The 26,677-nt window shown below is 49.4% G+C and overlaps 2 protein-coding genes across 2 annotated transcripts in view; one reads left to right on the forward strand and one right to left on the reverse strand.

Moving 5' to 3' along the window:
* Positions 1 to 26,677, reverse strand: part of myom1a (myomesin 1a (skelemin)) — a 151,140-nt gene that overhangs the window by 25,556 nt on the left and 98,907 nt on the right. The window lies entirely within an intron of this gene.
* LOC135558057 (kinesin heavy chain-like) lies at positions 1,827 to 18,360 on the forward strand. The gene is made up of 18 exons (XM_064991813.1): positions 1,827 to 2,179; positions 2,221 to 2,599; positions 2,783 to 3,009; positions 3,065 to 3,295; positions 3,639 to 3,787; positions 4,722 to 4,903; positions 5,155 to 5,223; positions 7,365 to 7,451; positions 8,109 to 8,228; positions 8,479 to 8,625; positions 9,482 to 9,679; positions 9,880 to 9,997; positions 10,094 to 10,170; positions 10,310 to 10,419; positions 12,522 to 12,684; positions 13,124 to 13,195; positions 17,448 to 17,664; positions 17,922 to 18,360. Exons 1-18 carry the CDS (start codon positions 1,827 to 1,829, stop codon positions 18,017 to 18,019), a joined length of 2,997 nt encoding a protein of 998 aa, XP_064847885.1. The 3' UTR covers positions 18,020 to 18,360.

Genomic DNA, 26,677 nt, shown 5'->3' on the forward strand with positions numbered 1-26,677 from the left:
CGGTATGGTGTGGCGTGGTGGGTGCGGTAGGCAGCGTGCGGCATGGTGTGGTGCGGCGTGGTGTGGTGTGGTCGGTGCGGCGTGGTGTGGTGCGGCATGGTGTGGTGCGGCGTGGTGTGGTGCGGCGTGGTGTGGTGCGGCATGGTGTGGTGTGGTGCGGCATGGTGTGGTGCGGGCGTGGTGCGGCATGGTGTGGTGCGGTATAGTGGCGAAAGCGTGGTGTGTGGTGCGGCATGGTGTGGTGTGGTGCGGCATGGTGTGTGCGGTGGTGGTGCGTGCGGCGTGCGGTGTGGTGTGTGCGGCATGGTGCGGTATGGTGTGGTGCCGGCATGGTGTGGTGCGGCATGGTGTGGTGCGGCGTGGTGTGGTGCGGCGTGGTGTGGTGCGGCATGGTGCGGTGTGGTGTGGTGCGGCATGGTGTGGTAGGTGCGGCATGGTGTGGTGCGGCGTGGTGTGGTGCGGCGTGGTGTGGTGCGGCGTGGTGCGGCGTGGTGCGGCATGGTGGTATGGTGTGGTGCGGCGTGGTGTGGTGTGGTGCGGCATGGTGTGGTGCGGCATGGTGTGGTGCGGCGTGGTGTGGTGTGGTGCAGCGTGGTGCGGCGTGGTGTGGTGCGGCATGGTGTGGTGTGGTGCGGCATGGTGTGGTGCGGCGTGGTGTGGTGGTGGTGCAGCGTGGTGTGGTGCGGCATGGTGGTGCGGTATGGTGCGGCATGGTGTGTGCGGCATGGTGTGGTGCGGCATGGTGCGGCATGGTGCGGCGTGGTGTGGTGCGTGGTGTGGTGCGGTGTGGTGCGGCATGGTGTGGTGCGGCATGGTGCGGTATGGCATGGTGTGTGTGGTGCGGCATGGTGTGGTGCGGCATGGTGCGGTATGTTGTGGTGCGGCGTGGTGTGGTGCGGCGTGGTGCGGCATGGTGTGCGGCATGGTGTGGTGCGGCGTGGTGTGGTGCGGCGTGGTGGTGTGGTGCGGTGTGGTGTGGTGCGGCATGGTGTGGTGCGGTGTGGTGCGGCATGGTGTGGTGCGGCATGGTGTGGTGCGGCGTGGTGTGGTGCGGCGTGGTGTGGTGCAGCATGGTGCGGTGGGTGCGGTGCGGCGTGGTGCGGTGTGGTGCGGCGTGGTGTGGTGCGGTATGGTGTGGTGCGGCGTGGTGTGGTGCGGCGTGGTGTGGTGCGGCGTGGTGTGGTGCGGCATGGTGCGGCGTGGTGTGGTGCGGCATGGTGTGGTGCGGCATGGTGTGGTGTGGTGCGGCATGGTGTGGTGCGGCATGGTGTGGTGCGTGGTGTGGTGTGGTGCGGCATGGTGTGGTGCGGCATGGTGTGGTGCGGCATGGTGCGGTATGGTGTGGTGCGGCATGGTGCGGTATGGTGTGGTGTGGTGCGGCATGGTGTGGTGCGGCATGGTGTGGTGCGGCATGGTGTGGTGCGGCATGGTGGTGCGGCATGGTGTGGTGCGGCATGGTGTGGTGCGGCATGGTGCGGTATGGTGTGGTGCGGCGTGGTGTGGTGCGGCATGGTGCGGTATGGTGTGGTGCAGCATGGTGTGGTGCGGCGTGGTGTGGTGCGGCGTGGTGTGGTGTGGTGCGGCATGGTGTGGTGCGGCATGGTGTGGTGCGGCATGGTGTGGTGCGGTGTGGTGCGGCATGGTGTGTGCGGCATGGTGTGGTAGTGGTGTGGTGCGGTATGGTGCGGCATGGTGTTGCGGTGTGGTGCGGTATGGTGTGGTGCGGCATGGTGTGGTGCGGCATGGTGTGGTGGTGGTGTGGTGCGGCATGGTGTGGTGCGGCGTGGTGTGGTGCGGCATGGTGTGGTGCGGCATGGTGGTGCGGCATGGTGTGGTGCGGCATGGTGCGGCATGGTGTGGTGTGGTGCGGCATGGTGTGGTGCGGCATGGTGTGGTGGTGGCGGTATGGTGCGGCGTGGTGCGGTGGTGTGGTGCGGCATGGTGCGGTATGGTGTGGTGCGGTGGTGGTGTTGTGCGGCGTGGTGCGGTGCGGCATGGTGTGGTGCGGTGTGGTGCGGTATGGTGTGGTGCGGCGTGGTGTGGTGCGGTGGCATGGTGCGGCATGGTGCGGCGTGGTGTGGTGCGGCATGGTGCGGGTGGTGTGGTGCAGCATGGTGTGGTGCGGCGTGGTGTGGTGCGGCATGGTGTGGTGCGGCATGGTGTGGTGTGGTGCGGCGTGGTGTGGTGCGGCGTGGTGTGGCATGGTGTGGTGTGGTGCAGGCATGGTGTGGTGTGGTGCGGTGTGGTGCGGCATGGTGTGGTGGTGCGGCATGGTGTGGTGCGCGTGGTGCGGTATGGTGCGGTGCGGGTGTGGTGTGGTGCGGTATGGTGCAGCGTGGTGTGGTGCGGCGTGGTGTGGTGCGGCGTGGTGGTGCGTGGTGTGGTGGGCGTGGTGTGGTGCGGCATGGTGCGGCGGCGTGGTGTGGTGCGGCGTGGTGTGGGTGCGGTGCGGTGTGGTGCGGCATGGTGTGGTGCGGCGTGGTGTGGTGCGGCGTGGTGCGGCGTGGTGTGCGGCATGGTGTGGCGGTGGTGTGGTGCGGCATGGTGTGGTGTGGTGCGGTGTGCGTGGTGTGGTGTGTGCATGGTGTGGTGCGGCATGGTGTGGTGCGGTGGTGTGGTGTGGTGCGTGGTGCGGCATGGTGTGGTGTGGTGCGGCATGGTGTGGTGTGGTGCGGCATGGTGTGGCGCGGTGTGGTGTTGTGCGGCGTGGTGCGGCATGGTGTGGGTGTGGTGCGGCATGGTGCGGTATGGTGTGCGTGGTGCATGGTGCGGTATGGTGCAGCGTGGTGCGGGTGCGGCGTGGTGCGGCGTGGTGTGGCGCGGTGGTGCGGCGGGTGCGGCATGGTGTGGTGCGGTATGGTGTGGTGCGGCATGGTGCGGTGTGGTGCGGCGTGGTGTGGTGCGGCGTGGTGCGGCGTGGTGCGGCGTGGTGCGGCGTGGTGCGGTGCGAAAAAGCGTGGTGTGGTGCGGCGTGGTGTGGTGCGGCATGGTGTGGTGCGGCATGGTGCGGTATGGAGTGGTGCGGTATGGTGTGGCATGGTGTGGCGCGGTGTGGTGTGGTAAGGTGTGGCGTGGTGCGGTGTGGTGTGGTGCAGCGTGGTGTGGTGTGGTGCAGCATGGTTTGGTGTGGTGCAGCATGGTGTGGTGTGGTGCAGCGTGGTGTGGTGTGGTGCAGCGTGGTGTGGTGTGGTAGCATGGTGTGGTGTGGTTCGCTCCACTGCACTTTCTGCACCCATGTGACCACCACTGCTGTCTGTGAGAGGAGGCTGAGAGGAGTTGGACTTTACACATCATTGTACGGTCTACAGTACCCAGCAGGGCTAATTAGTCCCCTGTCATCTTCACAGGGGACAACCTCCTGCAATAGATCTCAGACCAGTTCAAATACGGAGCTTTCTGCCTCCCTGCTTCTTATTGGATCACCTCCTCCAGTTGTGTTGATTCAGTGTTTATCCATCTGTTTCTGTTCGGACAAAAAAATATACTGTGGAGAAAGAAGTGATGAGTAAATGAGGCCACAATGTCCTTTAGTGGATGAATTACAGCCCATTAGCCATGTCAAAGTAGTGCACTGCTGTATAGGGAATAGGGTGTGATTAGATATAGGAATCTGAGTGTCTGTCCCACCCTCCACACAGAGCCAAGACCATCAAGAACACCGTGTCTGTGAACCTGGAGCTGACTGCTGAGGAGTGGAAGAACAAGTACAACAAGGAGAAAGACAAGAACAAGAGTCTGAAGAACGTTATCCACAGGCTGGAGATGGAGCTCAACCGCTGGAGGAACGGTGAGGGAGGAGGGGGAGGGGATGGGGAGGTAGGGAGGGAGATGGAGCTCAGGGAGGAATGGGGAGGGAGGGATGGGGAGCTCAACCGCTGGAGGAACGGTGAGGAGGAGGGAGGGAGGGGAGATGAGGGAGGGAGGGGAGGAATGGTGTGAGGGAGGGGAGATGGAGCTCAGCCGCTGGAGGAATGGTGAGGGAGGATGGGAGGGATGGGGAGGGAGGGAGGGAGATGGAGCTCAACCGCTGGAGGAATGGTGAGGGAGGATGGGAGGGAGGGGGAGGGGGAGGGAGATGGAGCTCAACCGCTGGAGGAACGGTGAGGGAGGATGGGGAGGGGAGGGGATGGGGAGGAGAGATGGATGGGAGAACGGTGAGGGAGGGTGAGGGGGGGATGAGGGAGGGAGGGAGATGGAGCTCAACCGCTGGAGGAACGGTGGGAGGGAGGTGAGGGAGGGAGAGGTGGGAGATGGGGAGGGAGGGAGATGGAGCTCAACCGCTGGAGGAATGAGGGAGGGAGGGAGGGATGGGGAGGTAGGGAGGAGATGGAGCTCAACCACTGGAGGAACGGTGAGGGAGGGGAAGGGGAGAGGAGGGAAGGGAGGGAGGGATGGGAGATGGAGCCGATGGAGGAGTGAGGGAGGAGGGAAGGAGATGGGGAGGGGAGATGGAGCTCATGGAGGAACGGTGGGGGAGGGAGGAGGAGGGAGTGGAGTGAGACAGGAGGGGAGGGAGAGGGAGGAGGGTGAGAGAGGGAGCAGGGGTAGGGAGGGAGAGATTGAGGAGGGAGAGATTGAGGAGGGAGGGAGGGCAGATTGAAACCCTTCATATGAAATTGACAGAGCCACACTGAGTTGGACATAAGTTAGTGTTCCAATGGTAGATATTGAGTGAATGAGTGCAGAGTTCAGGGTAGAGAATCTGTTTGTCCCCGTCTCAGGTGAGAATGTCCCTGAGGAGGAGCAGCTGAGTGCTAAGGAGCAGAAGCACCTGGAGCCGTGTGACAACACTCCCATCATAGATAACATGGCTCCAGCTAACGGACTGGTTCTGGTCTCCACCGAGGAGAAGAGCAAGTACGAGGAGGACATCAGCAATCTGTACAAACAACTGGACGACAAGGTCAACAAGGGAAATCTAACCAGACTAGATAGAGAACTGAGTCAATTCATTTTGGAGGGTACAAACTCAACGTACATAAAGAATAACAGACATTAAAACACAGTTTAAATAACAAACATGCATCAACATTAAACGGTAGGCTAGATTGGGCAGGAACAGGAAGGAGTTGGATTTTGTACAGTCAAATCAATGTTTCCAATTCTATTCTAACTGAAATGTGAATTGCTGTTTGTTTTGTTTGTGTCACCCAGGATGATGAGATCAACCAGCAGAGCCAGCTGGCTGAGAAACTCAAGGAACAGATGTTAGACCAGGATGAGGTGACCAATCATGAACAACCCTCTTTTCTCATGTTAAAGGAGAATGTCACTCAAAAACTATATTTTGGTTTTGTTTCTCATTAGTCCACTGTTGATACAGTCTGTCAGTCCAAAATGCTCTGCATGTCAGCAGTCAATGCCATACAACTCTCCTTCCGTGGCCTCCAATTGTTCTTAAATACAAGCAAAACTAAATGCATGCTCTTCAACCGATCGCTGCCTGCACCTGCCCGCCCGTCCAGCATCACTACTCTGGACGGCTCTGACTTACAATATGTGGACAACTACAAATACCTATGTGTCTGGTTAGACTGTAAACTATCCTTCCAGACTCATATCAAACATCTCCAATCCAAAGTTAAATCTAGAATTGGCTTCCTATTTCGCAACAAAGCATCCTTATTCTACCGATCCCCGACTTCGGCGATGTCATTTACAAAATAGCCTCCAATACCCTACTCAATAAATTGGATGCAGTCTATCACAGTGCCATCCGTTTGGTCACCAAAGCCCCATATACTACCCACCACTGTGACCTGTACGCTCTCGTTTGCTGACCCTCGCTTCACACTCGTCGCCAAACCCACTGGCTCCAGGTCATCTACAAGACCCTTGCTAGGTAAAGTCCCCCTTATCTCAGCTCGCTGGTCACCATAGCAGCACCCACCTGTAGCACGCGCTCCAGCAGGTATATCTCTCTGGTCACCCCCAAAACCAATTCTTCCTTTGGTCGCCTCTCCTTCCAGTTCTCTGCTACCAATGACTGGAACAAACTACAAAAATCTCTCAAACTGGAAACGCTTATCTCCCTCACTAGCTTTAAGCAACAGCTCTCAGAGCAGCTCACAGATTACTGCACCTGTACATAGCCCATCTATAATTTAGCCCAAACAACTACCTCTCCCCCTACTGTATTTATTTATTTTGCTTCTTTGCACCCCATTATTTCAATTTCTACTCTGCATATTCTTCCACTGCAGATCTACCATTCCAGTGTTTTACTTGCTATATTGTATTTACTTTGCCACCATGGCCTTTTTTTGCCTTTACCTCCCTTATCTCACCTCATTTGCTCACATCGTATATAGACTTATTTTTCTACTGTATTATTGACTGTATGTTTGTTTTACTCCATGTGTAACTCTGTGTTGTATGTGTCGAACTGCTTTGCTTTATCTTGGCCAGGTCGCAATTGTAAATGAGAACTTGTTCTCAACTTGCCTACCTGGTTAAATAAAGGTGAAATAAATACATTTTAAAATGTTAAAAAGTCAAGTTGTCAAGATATTGGACGTTTTGAGTCATCTGATGCATTTTGCTTCTTCGTCATGATGATGTGGCTGGAGACACTGTTCTTCTTAAAAGTCCAATGACTTGATGATGCTTTCAAATGGATGATCTACATCTAAGGGGGATTCAACCATGTTAAATGGTGTGCATTTGCCTGTGTGTGTTCCCTTTTTCCTGTGTGTCTCCCTGTGTGTCTCCCTGTGTGTCTGTGTGTCCCTGTGTGTCCCTGTTGTGTTTGTGTGTCCCTGTGTGTGTCCCTTTGTGTTTGTGTGTCCCTGTGTGTGTCCCTTTGTGTTTGTGTCTCCCTGTCTCCCTGTGTATGTCCCTGTGTGTATGTGTGTCCCTGTGTGTGTTCCCTTATTCCTGTGTCCCTGTGTGTCCCTGTGTGTCTCCCTGTGTGTATATGTGTGTCTCCCTGTGTGTATATGTGTGTGTCCCTGTGTGTGTCCCTGTGTGTGTCCCTGTGTGTGTTCCCTTTTTCTTGTGTGTCCCTGTTTGTGTCCCTGTGTGTGTCCCTGTTTGTGTCCCTGTGTGTATGTGTGTCTCCCTGTGTGTGTCCCTGTGTTTGTCCCTGTGTGTATATGTGTGTCTCCCTGTGTGTGTCCCTTTGCGTATGTGTCTCCCTGTGTGTGTCCCTGTGTTTGTCCCTGTGTGTATGTGTCCCTGTTTGTGTCCCTGTTTGTGTCCCTGTGTGTGTCCCTGTGTGTATATATGTGTCCCTGTGTTTGTCCCTGTGTGTATATGTGTGTCTCCCTGTGTGTGTCCCCTTTTTCTTGTGTGTCCCTGTTTGTGTCCCTGTGTGTGTGTGTGTGTGTGTCCCTGTGTGTGCCCCCTTATGGGTCTCTCCTCAGCTGCTGGCGTCGACGAGAAGGGACTATGAGAAGATCCATGAGGATCTGTCTCGTCTGCAGACGGAGAACGAGGCTGCCAAGGAGGAGGTGAAGGAGAATATTCTGGATGAATCCATGCTATTCCAGAATTCTAAATGAGCCCATCAAATCAAATTGCATTAGTCACATGCGCCGAATACAGCAGGTGTAGTAGACCTGACAGTGAAATGTTTACTTACGAGCCCCTCACCGACAGTGCAGTTTCAAAAAATACGGATAAGAATAGGAGATAAAAGTAACAAGTAATTAAGAGGAGCAGTAAAAAATAACAATATATACAGGGGGAGCCGGTACAGAGTCAATGTGGAGGATATATACAGGGGGGAGCTGATACAGAGTCAATGTGGAGGATATATACAGGGGGAGCTGATACAGAGTCAATGTGGAGGATATATACAGGGGGGAGCTGATACAGAGTCAATGTGGAGGAAAATACAGGGGGAGCTGATACAGAGTCAATGTGGAGGATATATACAGGGGGAGCCGGTACAGAGTCAATGTGGAGGATATATACAGGGGGAGCCGGTACAGAGTTAATGTGCAGGGGCACCGGTTAGTTGAGGTAGTATGTACAGAGTTAATTAAAGTGACTATGCATAGATGACAACAGAGAGTGGCAGTGGTGTGGAGAGGGGAGGGAGGAGATGTGAATAGTCTGGGAAGCCATTTGACTAGATGTTCATCATTATGTTCTTATGGCTCTAGGTGAAGGAGGTGCTGCAGGCGTTGGAGGAGCTGGCTGTGAACTACGACCAGAAGAGCCAGGAGGTGGAGGACAGGAGCCAGGCCAACCAACAGCTGCAGGAGGAGCTGCAGCAGAGGACTGTGGGTCTCTGGGCATGATGGGAGGGATAGAGGGGCCCAGAGCAGTTCAGCTTATTATGGGGTGTACTGCACCCTTAATGACATGTTATTCTGCCGAGGTACCCCCTGATGTGTGAGTGATCCATATACCTATGTTCTAATGAGTCTTCCCAAGTTTCCCCTGTGGATAGATGAGGTACTAGAACCGTATAGAGGGTCCTTAATGATGCGGTGAAGGACGACTGGCATGTGACTGACGTGTGTTCCCCAGACGGTCCTGTTGTCAGTCCAGATGGAGCTGAACTCGCTCCAGGAGCTCAGTGGACACCAGAAGAAGAGAGCCGCAGAGATCCTCCACCTGCTGCTCAGAGAGCTCAGTGAGATAGGAGCCACCATGGGCACCGGCGACATCAAGGTGGTGAGGAGGGGACCTACACAGCAGATACACATAGACACACACACACACCGAACCAAATACAAACAGACCCATTCACAACAGTCCTGTTAACTTAACGGGTTGTAACATCGTTGACCTGTGTCGCTAGCAAACCTCTCCACAACATACAACATGAGTCAGAGTTGATGCTCTTTAGTTCCCTAACAGTATATCTTCCTCCTGGACTGTTCTAATTCTAGATGGAGCCACCATGGGCACTGTTCATCCCCCAGCAGATATCTTTACTAAATCTACTGCATCCCCAGTCTTCTGTTTCCTGTCTAGATGGCTGAGGGGAACGGTAACGGTGGAGTCAGAGTTGATGCTCTTTAGTTCCCTAACAGTATATCTTCCCTGGACTAACTGGACGTTCTAATTCTACTGTTCATCCCCCAGCCTTTATATGCCGTCTTCTGTTTCCTGTCTAGATGGCTGAGGGGAACGGTAACGGTGGAGTCAGAGTTGATGCTCTTTAGTTCCCTAACAGTATATCTTCCTCCTGGACTGTTCTAATTCTACTGTTCATCCCCCAGCCTTTATATGCCGTCTTCTGTTTCCTGTCTAGATGGCTGAGGGGAACGGTAACGGTGGAGTCAGAGTTGATGCTCTTTAGTTCCCTAACAGTATATCTTCCTCCTGGACTGTTCTAATTCTACTGTTCATCCCCAGCCTTTATATGCAGTCTTCTGTTTCCTGTCTAGATGGCTGAGGGGAACGGTAACGGTGGAGTCAGAGTTGATGCTCTTTAGTTCCCTAACAGTATATCTTCCTCCTGGACTGTTCTAATTCTACTGTTCATCCCCCAGCCTTTATATGCCGTCTTCTGTTTCCTGTCTAGATGGCTGAGGGGAACGGTAACGGTGGAGTGATTGAGGAAGAGTTCACCATGACCCGTCTCTACATCAGTAAGATGAGGTCAGAGGTCAAGTCTCTGGTGAACCGCTCCAAGCAGCTGGAAAACTCCCAGGGTGACACCTCACGCAAGATGGCCGCCAACGAGAAGGAGCTGGCTTCCTGTCAGCTGCTCATCTCCCAGGTAACAGAGGGGCCAGGTTAATTGTGAAGCGTCTAAAGGCCGATGCAGAAATGCACTTTCATTGTCCTACGTTGAGCCTCTGAATATCTTGTCACTCTCTGCTAAAGTCCTACAAAACGGCCAAACAGGGCTGTGTTCAGTAGGTGTGACAACAGGGAAGGTTTAGAAGCGCTGACCCGGTGTTGGTGTGTGTGCTGTAGCACCAGGCCAAGATCAAGTCCCTGACAGACTACATGCAGAACATGGAACAGAAGAAGAGACAGCTGGAGGAGAGTCAGGACGCTCTGACTGAGGAGCTGGCCAAGATGCACGCCCAGGGTGAGACGCACGACTCCCTCTACACATCCCCTCTATCCACACCGCGGCTTCCTTTATAACATGCTTCACATTGTTGTTCACGTTGTTGTTCCTCAGAGAAAATGCACGAGGTGTCAGTGGTGGACACGGAGAAGGAGCACGTCAGTAGACTGGAGGGTGAAGAGGAGGTTAAGGTGATTCAACCTGGGATTAAGACGTCCACAAGGTGGATCTGGAAGTAGGAGGATTATTCTGTTGGAGAAACAGATTAGATTTACCCGCGTGTGTGTCTCTGTGTGTGTCCTCTGATCCGTCCTCCTGTCCATCCTGTAGAAGACTCTAGAACAGCAGATGGAGGCTCACAGAGAGGCCCACCAGAAGCAGCTGGCCCGACTCAGGGACGAGATCGATGACAAACAGAGGACGCTGGATGAACTCACAGAGTGAGAAGCTATATATACCGTCTGGCGACTCTCTGTGTTTGACAACACTTTTCTAACTGCTACGGCATTTATAAAGGCTTCATAGGGCATTCATAAAGGCTTCATAGGGCATTCATAAAGGCTTCATAGGGCATTCATAAAGGCTTCAGGCTTCATAGGGCATTCATAAAGGCTTCATAGGGCATTCATAAAGACTTCATAGGGCATTCATAAAGGCTTCATATGGCATTCATAAAGGCTTCATATGGCATTCATAAAGGCTTCATAGGGCATTCATAAAGGCTTCAGGCTTCATAGGGCATTCATAAAGGCTTCATAGGGCATTCATAAAGACTTCATAGGGCATTCATAAAGGCTTCATAAGGCATTCATAAAGGCTTCACAAATCCTTTACAGGCTGTCATAATGCAGTACTAAATGAAAGGTGGTATAAAAGGTCATTACATCTGAAGCATCTATATAGGCCTTATAAAGCTCCATAAAGCCTCTATAACTTAGCCTTTTCTCTCCTTTTCACCCTCTCTACCTCTCCCATACCTCTCCTCTTCCTCTCCCCTACCCCTCCCCTACCTCTCCTCTTCCTCTCCCCTACCTCTCCCCCACCTCCCCCACCTCCTCCTCTCCGCTACCTTTCCTCTTCCTCTCCGCTACCTCTCCTCTTCCTCTCCGCTACCTCTCCTCTTCCTCTCCGCTACCTCTCCTCTTCCTCTCCGCTACCTCTCCTCTTCCTCTCCGCTACCTCTCCTCTTCCTCTCCGCTACCTCTCCTCTTCCTCTCCCCTACCCCTCCTCTTCCTCTCCCCTACCCCTCCCCTACCTCTCCTCTTCCTCTCCCCTACCTCTCCCCCACCTCCTCTTCCTCTCCCCTACCTCTCCTCTTCCTCTCCGCTACCTCTCCTCTTCCTCTCCGCTACCTCTCCTCTCCCCTACCTCTCCTCTTCCTCTCCCCTACCCCTCCCCTACCTCTCCTCTTCCTCTCCCCTACCTCTCCCCCACCTCCTCTTCCTCTCCCCTACCTCTCCTCTTCCTCTCCCCTACCTCTACCCCACCTCCTCTTCATCTCCGCTACCTCTCCTTTTCGCTACCTCTCCTCTTCCTCTCCCCTACCTCTCCTCTACCTCTCCCCTATCTCTCCTCTACCTCTCTCCTACCTCTCTCCTACCTCTCCCCTACCTCTCCCCTACCTCTCCCCTACCTCTCCTCTTCCTCTCCCCTACCTCTCCCCCACCTCCTCTTCCTCTCCCCTACCTCTCCTCTTCCTCTCCCCTACCTCTCTTCATCTCCGTAACCTCTCCTCTTCACTACCTCTCCTCTACCTCTCCCCTCTCCTCTCCTCTACCTCTCCCCTACCTCTCCCTCTACCTCTCCCTACCTCTCCCCTACCTCTCCCTACCTCTCCCTACCTCTCCCCTCTCCTCTACCTCTCCTCTACCTCTCCCCTACCTCTCCCCTACCTCTCTCCTACCTCTCCCCTACCTCTCCCCTACCTCTCCCTACCTCTCCCTCCTACCTCTCTTCACTACCTCTCCTCTCCCCCTACCTCTCCTCTACCTCTCCCTACCTCTCCCTACCTCTCCTCTACCTCTCCCCTACCTCTCCCCTACCTCTCCCCCTCTCCCTCTACCTCTCCCCTACCTCTCCTCTACCTCTCCCCTACCTCTCCCCTACCTCTCCCCTACCTCTCCCCTACCTCTCCTCTCTCCCTACCTCTCCCTACCTCTCCTCTACCTCTCTACCTCTCCTACTCTCCTCTACCTCTCTCCCCTCTCCCCTACCTCTCCTCTACCTCTCCCCTACCTCTGCTCTACCTCTCCCCTACCTCTCCCTACCTCTCTCTCTACCTCTCCCTACCTCTCCTCTACCTCTCCCCTACCTCTCCCTCTACCTCTCCCCTACCTCTACTCTACCTCTTTCCTACCTCTCTCCTACCTCTCCCCTACCTCTCCCCTACCTCTCCCCTACCTCTGCTCTCTACCTCTCCTCTACCTCTCTCCTACCTCTCTCCTACCTCTCCACTACCTCTCCTCTACCTCTCCCCTACCTCTGCTCTCTACCTCTCCTCTACCTCTGCTCTCCCCCTCTCCTCCTCCGTGTCTCTCCCAGTCTGAACCAGGGCCTGATGCTGGAGCAGAGGAGGCTGATGTCTGACCATGAGAAGCTGAAGGTGGAGGAACAGGAGAAGGACATGAAGCTCCAGAAGCTGGTCATCTTCAACGAGCAGAGGGAGCAGGCCAGACAGGACCTCAAGGGACTGGAGGAGACTGTGGTATGTCAAGGCTCTGACTGACTGACTGACTGACTGACTCACTGACTGGCTGACTCACTGACTGACTGACTCACTGACTGGCTGACTCACTGACTGGCTGACTCACTGACTGGCTGGCTCACTGACTGACTGACTCACTGACTGGCTGGCTGGCTGACTCACTGACTGGCTGACTCACTGACTGGCTGGCTCACTGACTGACTGACTCACTGACTGGCTGGCTGGCTGACTCACTGACTGACTGACTCACTGACTCACTACACTCACTGACTCACTCACTGACTCACTGACTGTCTGACTGGCTGATTGGCTGATTGGCTGGCTGGCTGACTATAGCTCTTCACTTCCTAAGTCTTGCAGATAAACCAATACATCATATATGTCCATTTCAACGTTTCACACTGAGCACAAGTGTGTCTTCTCTGTTTTGTCTTGAAAGGCCAAAGAGCTGCAGACTCTTCATAACCTACGTAGACTCTTTGTTCAAGACCTCACCACACGCGTCAAGAAGGTAAGGAGGTTTTCTCCCATGTAAGAGAGGCGGTGTATCAGAATGCCCCAACCTGTCTGCAGAATGTCAGAGATACTCGTCTGAAGTCTGTCTGTCAGTGAGGACCTGTAGTCTGTAGTCTGCTCTGTAGTCTGTAGTCTGCACTCTGTAGTCTGTAGTCTGCTCTGTAGTCTGCGCTCTGTAGTCTGTAGTCTGTGCTCTGTAGTCTGCTCTGTAGTGTGTAGTCTGCTCTGTAGTGTGTAGTCTGTGCTCTGTAGTGTGTAGTCTGTGCTCTGTAGTCTGTAGTCTGCTCTGTAGTGTGTAGTCTGCGCTCTGTAGTGTGTAGTCTGTGCTCTGTAGTCTGTAGTCTGCTCTGTAGTCTGTAGTCTGCGCTCTGTAGTGTGTAGTCTGTGCTCTGTAGTCTGTAGTCTGTGCTCTTAGTCTGTTGATATACTGACTGATGTTTCTCTCCTCTCCTGTTCTGTCCAAAGTGCAGAGTTGGCAGTAGTCTGTAGTCTGTATTGACTGTCTGTCTTCTCTACTGTTATGTCCAGAGTGGGCAGTAGTCTGTAGTCTGTATTGACTGTCTGTCTTCTCTACTGTTATGTCCAGAGTGGGCAGTAGTCTGTAGTCTGTATTGACTGTCTGTCTTCTCTACTGTTATGTCCAGAGTGGGCAGTAGTCTGTAGTCTGTATTGACTGTCTGTCTTCTCTCCTGTTCTGTCCAGAGTGCAGAGTTGGCAGTAGTCTGTAGTCTGTATTGATTGTCTGTCTTCTCTCCTGTTCTGTCCAGAGTGCAGAGTAGGCAGTAGTCTGTAGTCTGTATTGATTGTCTGTCTTCTCTCCTGTTGTGTCCAGAGTGCAGAGTTGGCAGTAGTCTGTAGTCTGTATTGATTGTCTGTCTTCTCTCCTGTTGTGTCCAGAGTGCAAAGTTGTCTGTAGTCTGTATTGACTGTCTGTCTTCTCTCCTGTTGTGTCCAGAGTGCAGAGTTGGCTGTAGTCTGTAGTCTGTATTGATTGTCTGTCTTCTCTCCTGTTCTGTCCAGAGTGCAGAGTAGGCAGTAGTCTGTAGTCTGTATTGATTGTCTGTCTTCTCTCCTGTTGTGTCCAGAGTGCAGATTTGGCAGTAGTCTGTAGTCTGTATTGATTGTCTGTCTTCTCTCCTGTTCAGTGCAGAGTTGGCAGTAGTCTGTAGACTGTATTGATTGTCTGTCTTCTCTCCTGTTGTGTCCAGCAGAGTTGGCAGTAGTCTGTAGTCTGTATTGATTGTCTGTCTTCTCTCCTGTTCTGTCCAGAGTGCAGAGTTGGCAGTAGTCTGTAGACTGTATTGATTGTCTGTCTTCTCTCCTGTTGTGTCCAGAGTTGGAGTAGTCTGTAGTCTGTATTGATTGTCTGTCTTCTCTGGAGAAGTGCAGAGTTGGCAGTAGTCTGTAGTCTGTATTGATTGTCTGTCTTCTCTCCTGTTATGTCCAGAGTGCAGAGTTGGCAGTAGTCTGTAGTCTGTATTGATTGTCTGTCTTCTCTCCTGTTCTGTCCAGAGTGCAGAGTTGGCAGTAGTCTGTAGTCTGTATTGATTGTCTGTCTTCTCTCCTGTTCTGTCCAGAGTGCAGAGTTGGCAGTAGTCTGTAGTCTGTATTGATTGTCTGTCTTCTCTCCTGTTATGTCCAGAGTGGGCAGTAGTCTGTAGTCTGTATTGATTGTCTGTCTTCTCTCCTGTTCTGTCCAGAGTGCAGAGTTGGCAGTAGTCTGTAGTCTGTATTGATTGTCAGTCTTCTCTCCTGTTCTGTCCAGAGTGCAGAGTTGGCAGTAGTCTGTAGTCTGTATTGATTGTCTGTCTTCTCTCCTGTTCTGTCCAGAGTGCAGAGGGCAGTAGTCTGTATTGACTGTCTGTCTTCTCTACTGTTATGTCCAGAGTGGGCTGTAGTCTGTATTGACTGTCTGTCTGTATTAGTCAGTAGTCTGACTGTCTGTCTTCTCTACTGTTGTGTCCAGAGTGCAGAGTTGGCAGTAGTCTGTATTGACTGTCTGTTTTCTCTCCTGTTATGTCCAGAGTGCAGAGTTGGCAGTAGTCTGTAGTCTGTATTGATTGTCTGTCTTCTCTCCTGTTCTGTCCAGAGTGCAGAGTTGGCAGTAGTCTGTAGTCTGTGCTCTGTTGTCTTAATCTGTGCTGTTGTGTCAGACTGTGATGTTTCTCTCCTCTCCTGTTGTGTTCAGAGTGCAGAGCTGTCTGTATTAAGAGGATGGAGTGGACATTATTAAGCTGTACTGTGGGACATAAGATCTCTGTCCTGGAGAATTACCTGGACTGGGACAGACTGACTGATTAAGTCTCACTCCTGTTGTGTTCAGGTACTGTACTGGGACAGAGCTGGACTTATTAGGATGGACTGGGCACTGGGACATTATTAAGCAGGTACTGGACTGGGACATTATTAAGCAGGTACTGGAGCACTGGGACATTATTAAGCAGGTACTGTACTGGGACATTATTAAGCAGGTACTGGACTGGGACATTATTAAGCAGGTACTGGGACATTATTAAGCAGGTACTGTACTGGGACATTATTAAGCAGGTACTGGACTGGGACATTATTAAGCAGGTACTGTACTGGGACATTATTAAGCAGGTACTGGACTGGGACATTATTAAGCAGGTACTGTACTGGGACATTATTAAGCAGGTACTGGGACATTATTAAGCAGGTACTGGGACATTATTAAGCAGGTACTGTACTGGGACATTATTAAGCAGGTACTGGGACATTATTAAGCAGGTACTGGACTGGGACATTATTAAGCAGGTACTGGACTGGGACATTATTAAGCAGGTACTGTACTGGGACATTATTAAGCAGGTACTGTACTGGGACATTATTAAGCAGGTACTGTACTGGGACATTATTAAGCAGGTACTGGGGACATTATTAAGCAGGTACTGGGGACATTATTAAGCAGGTACTGGGACATTATTAAGCAGGTACTGGGGGACATTATTAAGCAGGTACTGGGACATTATTAAGCAGGTACTGTACTGGGACATTATTAAGCAGGTACTGTACTGGGACATTATTAAGCAGGTACTGTACTGGGACATTATTAAGCAGGTACTGTACTGGGACATTATTAAGCAGGTACTGTACTGGGACATTATTAAGCAGGTACTGGACTGGGACATTATTAAGCAGGTACTGTACTGGGACATTATTAAGCAGGTACTGGACTGGGACATTATTAAGCAGGTACTGGGACATTATTAAGCAGGTACTGTACTGGGACATTATTAAGCAGGTACTGGGACATTATTAAGCAGGTACTGTACTGGGACATTATTAAGCAGGTACTGGGACATTATTAAGCAGGTACTGGGACATTATTAAGCAGGTACTGGGACATTATTAAGCAGGTACTGGGACATTATTAAGCAGGTACTGTACTGGGACATTATTAAACAGGTACTGTACTGGGACATCTTTGCAGGTGGAGAAAATATATCGTCTGATTGTTTGATTTGTTCAAAATTATAAATACATTTGATTGATTTATTAACATTCCTGCCCCCTTCTGGCAGTGTCCATCCAGTTAGTGCATGATAACGCGGACCTGCGCTGCAAGCTTCGTAAGCTGACCCTCATATCTCTGTTTCTCTCCCTCCATGACTCCCCCCTTTCCCTCCCTCCCTCCCTGTCTCCCCCTCCCCTCCCTCCCTTCCCTCCCTCCCCATGTGTCCCTCCCTCCCCTCCCTCCCTCCCTCCCTGTCCCTCCCTCCCTCCCTCCCTGTGTCCCTCCCTCCCTCCCCTGTGTCCCTCCCCTCCCTGTCTCCCCCCCCCCCTCCCTCCCTCCCTCCCTCCCCTCCCTCCCTCCCCCCTCCCTCCCTCCTCCCCTCCCTGTGTCTCCCTCCCCTCCCTCCCTCCCTCCCTGTGTCCCCCTCCCTCTCCTCCCTGTGTCCCCCTCTCCCCTCCCTGTCTCCCCTCCCTCCCTCCCTGTCTCCCTCCCTCCCTCCCTGTGTCCTCCCTCTCCCTCCCTGTGTCCCTGCCCCTCCCTCCCTCCCTGTCCCCCCCCCCTCCCTCCCTGTCCCCCCTCCCTGTCTCCCTCCCTGTCTCCCCCCTCCCTCCCCCTGTCTCCCCCCTCCCTGTCTCCCTCTCCCCGTCCCTCCCTGTGTCCTCCCTCTCCCTCCCTGTGTCCCTGTCTCCCTCCCTCCCTCCCTGTGTCCCCCCTCCCTCCCTCCCTGCCTCCCTGCCTCCCTCCCTCCCTGTCCCCCCCCCTCCCCTCCCAGTTGGTGCGTGACAACGCGGACCTGCGCTGCGAGCTTCCCAAGCTGGAGAAGCGCCTGCGGGCCACGGCCGAGCGGGTGAAGGCCCTGGAGAATGCCCTGAAGGATGCCAAGGAGAACGCTATGAGGGACAGGAAACGCTACCAGCTAGAGGTGGACCGCATCAAGGAGGTCGTCAGGGCCAAGAACATGGCCAGGAGAGGAAACTCCGCTCAGATCGGTAAGGATGGAGGGAGGAGGGGGGAAGGGAGGGAAGGGGGAGGAGGAGGGGGGAGGGAGGGAGGGGGGAGGGTAGGGGGAGGGAGGGAGGGAGGAGGGGAGGGAGGGGAGGGGAGGGGGAGGGAGGGAGGGAGGGAGGGAGGAGGAGGGAGGAGGAGGAGGGAGGGAGGGAGGGAGGGAGGGAGAAGAGGGTGGGTTGGTGGAGTGTGTGGGGGTGGCAGCGTGTGTTTGTATTGATGACTATGTTCTGTCTTCCAGCTAAGCCCATCCGGCCAGGCCAACACCCCCTGTCTTCCCCTACAGTCATCAGAGGAGGAGGCCTCTACAGCCACAGCTACAACCTCAGCACCAAGTAACCATGTACAATCTAGACCCTGAGTCACGAGTGCATGTGTGGTAGGTACAGACTGTCCCATTCCCAGTAAGACCCCTCTGCCCTCATCCTGTCCTTCCTTTGGGTCTAGGAGTAAGACCCCTCTGCCCTCATCCTCCTGTCCTTCCTCTGGGTCTAGGAGTAAGACCCCTCTGCCCTCATCCTCCTGTCCTTCCACTGGGTCTAGGAGTAAGACCCCTCTGCCCTCATCCTCCTGTCCTTCCTCTGGGTCTAGGAGTAAGACCCCTCTGCCCTCATCCTCCTGTCCTTCCTCTGGGTCTAGGAGTAAGACCCCTCTGCCCTCATCCTCCTGTCCTTCCTCTGGGTCTAGGAGTAAGACCCTCTGCCCTCATCCTCCTGTCCTGTCCTTCCTCTGGGTCTAGGAGTAAGACCCCTCTGCCCTCATCCTCCTGTCCTTCCTCTGGGTCTAGGAGTAAGACCCCTCTGCCCTCATCCTCCTGTCCTGTCCTTCCTCTGGGTCTAGGAGTAAGACCCCTCTGCCCTCATCCTCCTGTCCTTCCTCTGGGTCTAGGAGTAAGACCCCTCTGCCCTCATCCTCCTGTCCTTCCTTCTGGGTCTAGGAGTAAGACCCCTCTGCCCTCATCCTCCTGTCCTGTCCTCTGGATCCTCATCCTCCTGTCTTCCTCTGGGTCTAGGAGTAAGACCCCTCTGCCCTCATCCTCCTGTCCTTCCTCTGGGTCTAGGAGTAAGACCCCTCTGCCCTCATCCTCCTGTCCTGTCCTTCCTCTGGGTCTAGGAGTAAGACCCCTCTGCCCTCATCCTCCTGTCCTTCCTCTGGGTCTAGGAGTAAGACCCCTCTGTCCCTCATCCTCCTGTCCTCCTGTCCTTCCTCTGGGTCTAGGAGTAAGACCCCTCTGCCCTCATCCTCCTGTCCTTCCTCTGGGTCTAGGAGTAAGACCCCTCTGCCCTCATCCTCCTGTCCTTCCTCTGGGTCTAGGAGTAAGACCCCTCTGCCCTCATCCTCCTGTCCTTCCTCTGGGTCTAGGAGTAAGACCCCTCTGCCCTCATCCTCCTGTCCTTCCTCTGGGTCTAGGAGTAAGACCCCTCTGCCCTCATCCTCCTGTCCTTCCTCTGGGTCTAGGAGTAAGACCCCTCTGCCCTCATCCTCCTGTCCTGTCCTTCCTCTGGGTCTAGGAGTAAGACCCCTCTGCCCTCATCCTCCTGTCCTGTCCTTCCTCTGGGTCTAGGAGTAAGACCCCTCTGCCCTCATCCTCCTGTCCTGTCCTTCCTCTGGGTCTAGGAGTAAGACCCCTCTGCCCTCATCCTCCTGTCCTTCCTCTGGGTCTAGGAGTAAGACCCCTCTGCCCTCATCCTCCTGTCCTGTCCTTCCTCTGGGTCTAGGAGTAAGACCCCTCTGCCCTCATCCTCCTGTCCTTCCTCTGGGTCTAGGAGTAAGACCCCATCCTCTGCCCCCTTCCACTCTACTCTGTGGCATCTTTCATAGTTTTCACATACTGTATGTCTCTCTCTTTTCCATTGCACATGTACATATATATTTCATAGTAGTGTTGTCTTGGAGGGGATGTGTGCTGATAGATGGTTACATGTATATTACAGAGGGTGCTATGCCATCACTAAGAACCACATTGTATAGCATATGACAGTCACAGTACTGTAAACATGATCTTTACTTGTTGTTGAAGAATCCTTTGCTTTTCCGACTGCATTAGGAATGTATGATAGTTCACCTAAAGAAGTTCAAAGTTCAGACTGGAATGATCGCCCACCTGCACTGTGTTTTGCACCATATGCATTTACTTCAGTTATGATCAGCACATTGTTTTTGCTCTGTTGTATTGGTAAGCATATTGATCATGGTTTACCTATGCTTTTAGGGACACTTTATTCTTCAAATAAGCTAAGTTTGAATGTAATGTTTTAATTCACTTACAAAACAAGCTGTGCTCTATTTAAGCAATAAGGCCCGAGGGTGTGGTATGTGGCCAATATACCACGGCTAAGGGCTGTTCTAAGGTATGATGCAAATCGTGGAGTGCCTGGATACAGCCCTTTAGCCGTGGTATATTGGTCATATACCACAAACCCCAGGTGCCTTATTGATATTATAAACTGGTTACCAACGTAATTAGAGCAGTAAAAATACATGTTTTGTCATCTCCATGGTAAACTGTCTGATATAACACGGCTGTCAGCCAATCAGCATTCAGGGCTCGAACAACCCAGTTTTTAATTTCAATTATGCAACTGATTGTAATGACCACTGCGTTGAGAAACTCGTGGGGCGTAGACCAAAAAAATGTCCCAGTTTTACCAAGAGCCTCAAACTGTGAGGTAGATTTCAATATCCACCATTAGAGGGCAGTGTTTGACAGCTTAGTGCACTGCACTGTATCCATACTCGGCTAATGCAGTGATGCTGATCAGCCAATCAGAGATGTTCATGCAGTGATCTGGGGAACAGTGCAATACACTCTATATCCAAAACACTAACAGAAAGAGAAATTGGTAAAAAAAAATGTAATGTAAACTTTCTACTTACAATGTGGCTCCAATTGTTTTAGTTATTTATCACCGAACTTGCCTCTCACCACTTGCCAAACTGTCATTGTAAATAAGCATGTCTTCGTAACTGACTCGCCTAATATAAACTCATTCTAAGTTAAGGTCATGTAAATAAATCTCATCAGGAAGTGAATTATGTTTCATCTGAATGGAGATTCATTCCCCAGTATGTGTTGCTCATTTCTGTTCTGCTTTTAATTGGATCATCTCAGAGCATGATGTGGATATGTGTACATACGGTTCTAGACGTGTGTTCCATTTGTAAATGGTTACATTGTTGCAGTTTGCTCCGCCATGCCTATAGCTGCTCACCGTAGTATGGCTGTGGGCTGTTGTAAGACGTTCCCTCAATGAAGGAACAGCACCACAAGGAAAATGAGCTTTGAGACGTTGCTTTGAACTCTGCCTGTGATCTTAGGCTCCAAATAAAAGCAGGAAGATGATTCATGGCAATTCTAACTGCATGGTGTATAATTCATTTGAAATGTTTAAATCGAAGTGAATAAATAAAGATATTTAACATAAACTGTTTTGTTTTTATTGAAACTTTACTCAAGCTTCTTAGTTTGTTGATGAAACATGACTGAATGATGTCAAGCTCTGATGTGTCCAGGAGTGGAACACCTGCTATCTAACATAGCAGGTCTCATTTAGTCAATAGAGGGTTGATAACAGTCACAGTTTCCTCGGTGTTGTCGTTGTTTCTCACACACAGCACGTCCACACGAGCAGTTCACCACAAAACTTCAGTCAAATCTACTCCGCATTTGGAGGACGTAAAAAATGTCATGCTCTGAAAGTTCAACAGTGATGAAATCCAGAACTGAATTAAACACTGTATTCTGTTGTAGCCATATGAAATCCAGAACTGAATTAAACACTGTATTCTGTTGTAGCCATATGAAATCCAGAACTGAATTAAACACTGCATTCTGTTGTAGCCATATGAAATCCAGAACTGAATTAAACACTGCATTCTGTTGTAGCCATATGAAATCCAGAACTGAATTAAACAATGCATTCTGTTGTAGCCATATGAACTCCAGAACTGAATTAAACACTGTATTCTGTTGTAGCCATATGAAATCCAGAACTGAATTAAACACTGTATTCTGTTGTAGCCATATGAAATCCAGAACTGAATTAAACACTGAAATCCCAGAACTGAATTAAACACTGCATTCTGTTGTAGCCATATGAAATCAGAACTGAATTAAACAATGCATTCTGTTGTAGCCATATGAAATCCAGGCTCTGCTCTGTATTGTACCGCTCATTGGTCCGTAGAGAACATCTAACCCCGACACACCTGCACAGGTTACTTGTATCTTAATTAATCATTTACTAACAGCTCTGGATTTAAATCCCTCTCCCATGTTCCATGTTCATGAGTCTGACAGACAGTCATTACAGACTAACTAACTGATCTGTTCATAACAGACTGACTGATCTGTTCATAACAGACTAACTAACTGATCTGTTCATAACAGACTAACTGACTGATCTGTTCATAACAGACTACTAACTAACTGAATGACTAACTGATCTGTTCATAAACTGACTGATCTTCATAACTACTAACTGACTGATCTGTTCATAACAGACTACTAACTGACTGATCAGACTAACTGACTGTTCATAACAGACTAACTGACTAACTGATCTGTTCATAACAGACTAAACTGACTGATCTGTTCATAACAGACTAACTGACTGATCTGTTCATAACAGACTAAACTGACTGATCTGTTCATAACAGACTAACTGACTGATCTGTTCATAACAGACTAAACTGACTGATCTGTTCATAACAGACTAACTGACTGATCTGTTCATAACAGCTACTAACTGACTGATCTGTTCATAACAGACTAACTGACTGATCTGTTCATAACAGACTAACTGACTGATCTGTTCATAACAGACTAACTGACTGATCTGTTCATAACAGACTACTAACTGACTGATCTGTTCATAACAGACTACTAACTGACTAACTGACTGATCTGTTCATAACAGACTAACTGACTGATCTGTTCATAACAGACTACTAACTGACTGATCTGTTCATAACAGACTAACTGACTGATCTGTTCATAACAGACTACTAACTGACTGATCTGTTCATAACAGACTAACTAACTGACTGATCTGTTCATAACAGACTAACTGACTGATCTGTTCATAACAGACTACTAACTGATCTGTTCATAACAGACTACTAACTGATCTGTTCATAACAGACTAACTGACTGATCTGTTCATAACAGACTAACTGACTGATCTGTTCATAACAGACCAACTGACTGATCTGTTCATAACAGACTACTAACTGACTGATCTGTTCATAACAGACTACTAACTGACTGATCTGTTCATAACAGACTAACTGACTGATCTGTTCATAACAGACTACTAACTGACTGATCTGTTCATAACAGACTAACTGACTGATCTGTTCATAACAGACTAACTGACTGATCTGTTCATTACAGACTAACTGACTGATCTGTTCATAACAGACTACAAACTAACTGACTGATCTGTTCATAACAGACTACTACTGACTGATCAGTACAGACTAACTGACTGATCTGTTCATAACAGACTAACTGACTGATCTGTTCATAACAGACTAACTGACTGATCTGTTCAGACTAACTGACTGATCTGTTCATAACAGACTAAACTGACTGATCTGTTCATAACAGACTAACTGACTGATCTGTTCATAACAGACTACTAACTGACTGATCTGTTCATAACAGACTACTAACTGACTGATCTGTTCATAACAGACTAACTGACTGATCTGTTCATAACAGACTAACTGACTGATCTGTTCATAACAGATAACAGACTAACTGACTGATCTGTTCATACCAGACTAACTGACTGATCTGTTCATAACAGACTACTAACTGACTGATCTGTTCATAACAGACTAACTGACTGATCTGTTCATAACAGACTAACTGACTGATGTTCATAACAGTTCATCTGTTAATAACAGACCAACTGGACTGATCTGTTCATAACAGACTACTAACTAACTGATCTGTTCATAACAGACTACTAACTGACTGATCTGTTCATAACAGACTAACTGACTGATCTGTTCAGAACTAACTGACTGATCTGTTCATAACAGACTACCAACTGACTGATCTGTTCATAACAGACTACTAACTGATCTGTTCATAACAGACTACTAACTGATCTGTTCATAACAGACTACTAACTGACTGACCTGTTCATTACAGACTACTAACTGACTGATCTGTTCATAACAGACTACAAACTAACTGATCTGTTCATTACAGACTAACTGACTGATCTGTTCATAACAGACTAACTAACTGATCACAGACTACTAACTGACTGATCTGTTCTTAACAGACTACTAACTGACTGATCTGTTCATAACAGACTAATCTGTTCATTACAGACTAACTGACTGATCTGTTCATAACAGACTACTAACTGACTGATTCATAACAGACTACTAACTAACTGATCTGTTCATAACAGACTACTAACTGACTGATCTGTTCATAACAGACTACTAACTGACTGATCTGTTCATAACAGACTACTAACTAACTGATCTGTTCATAACAGACTACTAACTGACTGATCTGTTCATAACAGACTACTAACTGACTGATCTGTTCATAACAGACTACTAACTGACTGATCTGTTCATAACAGACTAACTGACTGATCTGTTCATAACAGACTAACTGACTGATCAGTTCATAACAGACTACTAACTAACTGATCTGTTCATAACAGACTACTAACTGACTGATCTGTTCATAACAGACTACTAACTGACTGATCTGTTCATAACAGACTACTAACTGACTGATCTGTTCATAACAGACCAACTGACTGATCTGTTCATAACCCACTACTAACTGATCTGTTCATAACATACTACTAACTGATCTGTTCATAACCCACTACTAACTGATCTGTTCATAACAGACTACTAACTGATCTGTTCATAACAGACTAACTGACTGATCTGTTCACAACAGACTAACTGACTGATCTGTTCATAACAGACTAACTGACTGATCTGTTCATAACAGACTAACTGACTGATCTGTTCATAACAGACTGATCTGTTCATAACAACTGATCTAAACAGACTACTAACTGATCTGTTCATAACAGACTACTGACTGATCTGTTCATAACAGACTAACTGACTGATCTGTTCATAACAGACTAAATCTGACTGACTGATCTGTTCATTCATAACAGACTACTAACTGACTGATCTGTTCATAACAGACTACTAACTGATCTAATCATAACAGACTGACTGAGTTCTGTTCATAACAGACTACAACTGACTGATCTGTTCATAACAGACTACTAACTGACTGATCTGTTCATAACAGACTACTAACTGACTGATCTGTTCATAACAGACAACTGACTGATCTGTTCATAACAGACTACTAACTGACTGATCTGTTCATAACAGACTAACTGACTGATCTGTTCATAACAGACTACTAACTGACTGATCTGTTCATAACAGACTACTAACTGACTGATCTGTTCATAACAGACTACATAACAGACTAACTGACTGATCTGTTCATAACAGACTACTAACTGACTGATCTGTTCTTAACAGACTAACTGACTGATCTGTTCATAACAGACTACAACTGACTGATCTGTTCATAACAGACTAACTGACTGATCTGTTCATAACAGACTAACTGACTGATCTGTTCATAACAGACTAACTGATGATCTGTTCATAACAGACTACTAACTGACTGATCTGTTCATAACAGACTAACTGACTGATCTGTTCATAACAGACTACTAACTGACTGATCTGTTCATAACAGACTACTAACTGACTGATCTGTTCATAACAGACTAACTGAACTGACTGATCTGTTCATTAACAGACTACTAACTAACTGATCTGTTCATAACAGACTACTAACTGACTGATCTGTTCATAACAGACTAACTACTGATCTGTTCATTACAGACTGACTGATCTGTTCATAACAGACTGATCTGTTCATAACAGACTAACTAACTGATCTGTTCATCTGTTCATAACAGACTACTAACTGACTGATCTGTTCATAACAGACTAACTGACTGATCTGTTCATAACAGACTAACTGACTGATCTGTTCTTAACAGACTAACCAACTGATCTGTTCATAACAGACTACTAACTGACTGATCTGTTCATAACAGACTACTAACTAACTGATCTGTTCATAACAACTGATCTGTTCATAACAGACTACTAACTGACTGATCTGTTCATAACAGACTACTAACTGACTGATCTGTTCATAACAGACTACTAACTGACTGATCTGTTCTTAACAGACTACTAACTGACTGATCTGTTCATAACAGACTAACTGACTGATCTGTTCATAACAGACTACTTACTGATTGACCTGTTCATAACAGAATACTAACTGACTGATCTGTTCTTAACAGACTACTAACTGACTGATCTGTTCATAACACACTACTAACTGATCTGTTCTTAACAGATCTGTTCATAACAGACTAACTGACTCATCTGTTCATAACAGACTAAACTGACTGATCTGTTCATAACAGACTAACTAACTGATCTGTTCATAACAGACTACTAACTGACTGATCTGTTCATAACAGACTACTAACTGATCTGTTCATAACAGACTAACTGACTGATCTGTTCATAACAGACTACAAACTGATCTGTTCATAACAGACTAACTGACTGATCTGTTCATAACAGACTACTAACTGAGTGATCTGTTCATAACAGACTACTAACTGACTGGATACTAACTGTTCATAACAGACTACTAACTGACTGATCTGTTCATAACAGACTACTAACTGATCTGTTCATAACAGACTACTAACTGATCTGTTCATAACAGACTACTAACTGACTGATCAGTTCATAACAGACTAACTGACTGATCTGTTCATAACAGACTAACTGACTGATCTGTTCATAACAGACTACTAACTGACTGATCTGTTCATAACAGACTAACTGACTGATCTGTTCATAACAGACTACTAACTGATCTGTTCA

Source organism: Oncorhynchus masou, chromosome 17, assembly GCF_036934945.1.
Source record: "Oncorhynchus masou masou isolate Uvic2021 chromosome 17, UVic_Omas_1.1, whole genome shotgun sequence".
Classification (NCBI taxonomy): domain Eukaryota; kingdom Metazoa; phylum Chordata; class Actinopteri; order Salmoniformes; family Salmonidae; genus Oncorhynchus; species Oncorhynchus masou.